This window comes from Neophocaena asiaeorientalis, unplaced genomic scaffold (genome assembly GCF_003031525.2).
Source record: "Neophocaena asiaeorientalis asiaeorientalis breed wild unplaced genomic scaffold, Neophocaena_asiaeorientalis_V1.1 scaffold418, whole genome shotgun sequence".
In the NCBI taxonomy this organism is placed as follows: Eukaryota; Metazoa; Chordata; class Mammalia; order Artiodactyla; family Phocoenidae; genus Neophocaena; species Neophocaena asiaeorientalis.
The window spans coordinates 1,731,273-1,737,404 of record NW_020175731.1 but is presented as its reverse complement, the minus strand read 5'-3'; the positions used below and the strand labels follow the sequence as shown (position 1 = coordinate 1,737,404).

Here is a 6,132-nt window from a genome sequence, read left to right as displayed (position 1 = left end):
AGAAATTCGACATCAAGGCCCCCATTCCTTTTTGTTACAGAAAAATAACTTCCCCAGAAGCACCCAGGGGGCTCCTTCTTTATCTGATAGGCCACATCACCATGTCACATGCCCCATCTAATCCATCAGGGGCTAGATGACATAAAATTACCGTGATAGATTTAAATTAATCAACAGTCATCTCTCTAGGATTTGAGAGGGGATAGCCCTCCCTGAACACATGGTGCCCTTTAAATTGGGATTCTATTAATAAGGAAGAAGGTGAGCCTGTACAATTGTTGAATGAGCAACAGCAATATCTTCACAGTTTTTATGAGCAGACATTGTAATCAGAATTATACCAATACAGATAAGCTTTCATCAAGAAAATATTTTCTGAGGGCAACTTTATTAAGCTACTTCATTGGCAGTATATTTTACTTTCTTCCACTTTCATTTTAGTTTTACTTAAATTATTTTCACAAGTACAGATTCTTTCCCATATAAATCTTATACCACAGATTTATTTTGTTGACTGTTTTACATGTTCTTATTAAATTTTGTTGATTATATTTATAGGTTTTGACATTATTTTCTTTTGAGACTGTTATTTGTACCAGTTTTCTTGGGTCAGATTTTGTGGGTCAAGAAATTTTATTATTTATTATTTTTTTTTTGCTGCGCCACGCGGCTTGCAGGATCTTAGTTCCCCTACCAGGGATCAAACCTGCGCCCCTGAAGTGGAAGCGTGGAGTCCTAACCACTGGACCATCAGGGAATTCCCTAGAAATTTAATTTTATGTTGATTATTTCTATCAATAATCTTCATTAAGAATTGGATGCAACTAATTAAATCTATTTCTCAGTTAATTCATGATAAAACTGTGAGCAGTTCTTCTTAAGTATGCAAAGATGGATCTGTTGTTCAGATTGCTGTGTTGCAGAGGTCTGCCAACTAGAACCCCACAGACCAAACCTGGCTTGACACCTGTTTTCGTAGGGCTGTAAACTAAGAATGATTTTGTAGATGGATATTTGTAATCTGTTGGATGAAAGGGAATGTGAGCTTTGAACCCCAATTAAGAAAAATGTTACCCGCTCCCCCAAATTAATTTCATTTTTAATTAATAGACCTGTATTACAAAAATTATAATCAACTAGTATTATATTTTGAGTTTTGTCAATATGGAAATGGAATTTGTTTTCTCTCTTGTTATATAAATATGACATAATATTTTTGATTTTGCTTCTTGGCTCCCAAATCCTAAAATATTTACTAACTGGCTCTTTACAGGAAAAGTTTGCCAACCCCTGTTCTGTTGTATTGCTAACCGGATTCTTCTGAGCACTTACACTCTCCCTTCCCTACACTAACTGTCTGTGCCATTGGAGTTACAAGAAACAAATAGTGGCGAAGTCAGTGTGTTCTTAGGGTCAAGATCATCATATCAAATGTCCAGCTTCAGTTGCAAACATAGCATGTTGGGGGAGTGCAGTCCTATTGTTCAGTGATGAAGAGAGATAGCTCTTCAAACTGTAACGTATTATGTCAAATAAAAATACAAATTGATATAAGAGTTTTCCGTAGAAGTCAGTTTCTCCTCTTTTTTTTATTAAAGTGTGATAAATCTAACATGTTAGAAAAGCCAAAATATCATTGCTTTCAAAGCATCAACATTTGAGGGCAACGTAGTCTTTTGAGACTTGGGAGAGCTGAAAGGCCTTGTATGTTTTCCTACTGAAGTTCACTCCTTTTTCTTTCATTTAACAGATGAGGAAAAAGAAAATAATAGAGCATCCAAGCCCCACTCCACTCCTGCTACTCTGCAATGGTAAGTTCCATTCTGAGCAAGTTCCCTCTTGATGGGAAGCTCATATAGCTATGTCTTCCTACAGACAGGACAGCATATTACTTGGATATTTTGACATTGTCATAATAACTTGACATCCAATAGCCCATATGCAATCAGTTTAATTTGTAATTATGTATAAAATACTCAGATATAGACAGGAGATTTGAATTTTCATATTTATTTTATTTGGGAATAGATTTTTTTTCCATCATCAAAACACTGGCAAGGACTGGATTCTACATGGATGTTATTAATTGATTTTAATAGAGTCTATTATTTTAATAAATAATGTTGCAGCCAATTATAGAAACATAGGTCTGTTCACCCCTACCAATGAACTCTTAATAAATTAATAATTTATTGCAACTATACTACATTTATTTTAACATTAATACAAATTATCTACTTGAGTGGCTCTCCCTTTAATATTTGGAATTCCTGGACTTGATGTTATAGTTAATGATGTTGTTTAAGTGTTTGCACCCATGTTTGGTATTTACAGGTAAATTCTCCTCTAAGAGTTTTACTTAGAAATTATGTTGTAGCTTTGAACACCAAAGCTATTCTATACCTGAGACTCACCTCTCAGAAGAACTTGTCAGTTAAGGGCTATTACCACTCTAGTTCAGCCCAGCAAAGCTGAAGGAAGTAAGGAACAAAGGGGAAGGAGAGAGAAGTGGGGAGGGGAAAGGAATGAATCTACTGTGTGCCAGCCTGCATGCTAGGCACTTTGTATACATGCCTCATTTCATTCTCACAATTCTGAGAACTTGGTGTTGTTATGCCCATTTTACAGATGAGGAAAATAAAGCTTAGACAGTTAAATCATTTGCCTGAATATACACATAGCCATGAAGTGGCAGAGGCAGGAACCTGGCTGGGTCACTTTAATTGCAAAGCCTATGCTTTTGAAGAAAGGAGGAGAAAAATCAGGAAGGATGGAGAAGACAGACTAGATCAGAACAGGAAGCAGATTGGCTTTAATGAGCAAATCATATTAGATTCTTCTGACTAACCCACCCACAGGTGAGAGGAAAACAACATTGGGAGAAAGCATTCACAAATGTAACTCAATCTTCTCTAACAAGAGTCTCAGTAGTCAACTTGTTTTGCTACAAGGATAGCAGAGGCTGTGTTCAAGAGCTCCATTTCCAGCCTTTTGGCTTGTTTCCATCAGTTTGTCCCTACATTCTTTTTCTCATTGCATTTGCTGCTTTTTGCTTTATTTAAAATTCTACTTTACTTCCCTGGTCAAATCTCTTCCTGCACTCCTTACCCCCAAATTATGGTCACACAGATTCTCATAACGCTAGCACACTGAATGAGGCATCAACATAAAAGAGTTTGGGAGTGAGAGTTTCTAGAAATGCTAGGAATCAACAGACACTCTTGCTTTAATAACCTGAACATGTCATACATTTCAGAATAAAAAATTTGAAAGGGACTAGAAGAAAATCACCTTGTTCATGTCTGTTTTTCTGTGATCCTCTGACATTTGCCTGGCAACAGCAAGGCTGTAGACAGAGTAATCTCTTAAATCACACTGCCAGGAATTAACTCCCAGCTCTGCTTTTCTAGCTGTGTGACCTTGGGCAAGGTCCTTCACCTCTCTGTGCCTCAGTCTACCTGTAAAATAGAGATGGCAGTAGTATTTACCTTATATCAGGGGTCCCCATCTCCCGGGCCGTGGACCGGTACTGGTCTGCAGCCTGTTAGGAATCGGGCCGCCAAGCAGGAGGTGAGCGGCAGGTGAAGCTTTTTTTGCCGCTCCCATCGCTCACATTACCGCCTGAACCATCCCCCTGCCGCCCGCCCGTCCATGCAAAAATTGTCTTCCATGAAACAGGTCCCTGGTGCCAAAAAGGTTGGGGACCACTGCCTTCTGGGGTAGTCACAAAGAGGAAGTGAGTTCGTACACCAGACACTGCTTGAACAGTGTCTGGTGTAGGGTGGGTGCTAGGTAAATCTTAGCCATGGATTGCTTAGCAGACCTCTTCCTTCTGAGTCCCACAAGGACATCCCAGAATAGGGCTTCCCTCCTCCCTGACATATGCATTGTCAGTTCTCCTTCTACTGTACGTAATTCTATACAAAATATGGGTTTTTCTAAATAAAAGGTCACATAGATCATTCCGGAAGAAATTTCATCCTCCAATTCACAGAGTTAGGCAGTGGATTTGTTTTGATGAAAAAAATCTGTTTTCAGAGTCAGATCAGGTTTGAAAATGTATAAATTTGAGTATTATTATCAAAAGGCAACAAGTTGTTCAAACATCAAATTGTCCTCTAATTCCTTTTATATTATATTTTTAAGATAGAATTTTAGTTATTAATTCATTTAAGAAATGTTTACTGAGAACCTACTGTTTGCTAGGCCCTATTCTAGGCCCTGGGAATGCAGTGGTGGATAAGACAGACCAAGAATAGGGGCCGATGAGAGAAAAAGTTGGGTGATCATTTAAAAAATTATTATATTAATGATAAATAAATAAACAAGGAATGTATTAGATACGGATAAGTGCTGTGTGGAGAATTAGAACTGGCTGATATGATCATATCTCAGAGGCTATTTTAGGTTGAATGGTGAGGGAAAGCTTCCCTTAGGAGGTGATATTTAAGTGAATATTTGTATGACAAGAAGCCCTCAGACACCATGACGATGTTAAAATCAGGAAAACGTCCTAGGCAGAGGGAACATTGCAGGTCAAGCTCTCCCAGAGGCAGACTCTGAGCTGTGCCTACAGGTGGCCTATTATGTAAGGCACCCAGTATTGACACCATGAGGGTACGAGGGGATGGGCAAAGGGGGTCTCGGGCTGGGAGGAGGCTACGGTAGAGGCTTCAGCGACCTCACAGGGAGTTCTGAAGCCAGGGTGGGCCTCAGAGATGAACTGAGGCAATGGATTCAGGTTTTTATTCCCCCATCTTGCTCATCACTGCAGGTAGTTTGCCCCGAGGGAGAGGGGATATAACTTTGGTGGTTTTTATTTTTAATTGGAGTATAATTGTTTTACAATGTTGTGTTAGTATCTGCTGTACAGTGAAGTGAATTGGCTATATGTATACCTATATCCCCTCCCTGTTGGACCTCCCTCCCACCCCCCATCCCACCCATCTAGGTCATCACAGAGCACCGAGCTGAGCTCCCTGTGCTACATAGCATGTTCCCACTAGCTATCTGTTTTATACATGGTAGTGCATTTATGTCAAACCTAATCTCCCAGTTCCTCCCACCTCCCCTTCCAGCCCTGTGAGGGGGCATAACTTTGGGCGAGGCAGTTCCCATTCTGCTGAGGACAACTCCCCAGGAAGGATTCAGCCTCAGCAATCAACGTCTCAGCGGTGGGGAAGAACGCCTCAGTCCTGAAAGGTAACCTGGGCACAGACCACAGTATCCTCCACTCTCTCCAGGCTGGAAGCAGGCTGGGCTTGTTCAAGGAGCTGCAGAAGGTGGCCCGTGTGGTTGGAGCATAGCCAGCAAGGAAGACAGCAGTACAGATGAGGTGGGGGAAGGAGTCAGGGGAGTATGTAAATAGCAGGGAAGAAAAAGTAGGACATTTCTCTAAACTTAGGGATAGAGCCATGCTTAAAACCATGGTGGAGGACATGTGACATCCTATATCAAGTTCCACATGAGTAAACTTTTTTAGACTAGACTTTCAGTATAAAAACTTTGTCTCTCAAAAGGAACTGGATGCACCCTCCACTCTACAAGGGAAAGTGATATAATTCATACCATATGTCCCCTCTTTGCTCTGGCTGCCAGGGAGTTCAGAGCGAAGTCTGATATTTATATACTTTTTTTTGTTTTTGTTTTTGTTTTTTGCATTACGTGGGCCTCTCACTGTTGTGGCCTCTCCCATTGCGGAGCACAGGCTCCGGACGCGCAGGCTCAGCAGCCATGGCTCACGGGCCCAGCCGCTCCACGGCATGTGAGATCCTCCCGCACCAGGGCACGAACCTGTGTCCCCTGCATCGGCAGGCGGACTCTCAACCACTGCGCCACCAGGGAGGCCCTATATACTTTTTAATCTCTTTCCTTTGTCTAATTTTCTTCTTTTTGTGTTTATTTTGTTAGCTGTTTAGAAAAAGGCAAGGTGCAAATAAATTCAACAAATACACATTTACATTTAAATTTTATTTTATTTACGCAAAATACATTTCCTTATTTTAAAACGAAAACATTACAGATAAGGTTAAAGTCCACCTCCTCCAGAGCAGCGCTGTTACCAGTGAGAAATATGTATGTGTGTGGGTGTGTATACCTGTGTGTGTGTGTGTGTATATATATATATATATA

The 6,132-nt window shown here is 40.4% G+C and overlaps 1 protein-coding gene across 1 annotated transcript in view; it reads left to right on the top strand.

Moving 5' to 3' along the window:
• The window catches only part of RFX4 (regulatory factor X4), a 164,511-nt gene that overhangs the window by 55,345 nt on the left and 103,034 nt on the right, over positions 1–6,132 (top strand). The window contains exon 3 of the mRNA XM_024732163.1: positions 1,751–1,811. Within this exon, the coding sequence (XP_024587931.1) occupies positions 1,751–1,811 (61 nt within the window). The remainder of the gene's footprint in view (positions 1–1,750; positions 1,812–6,132) is intronic.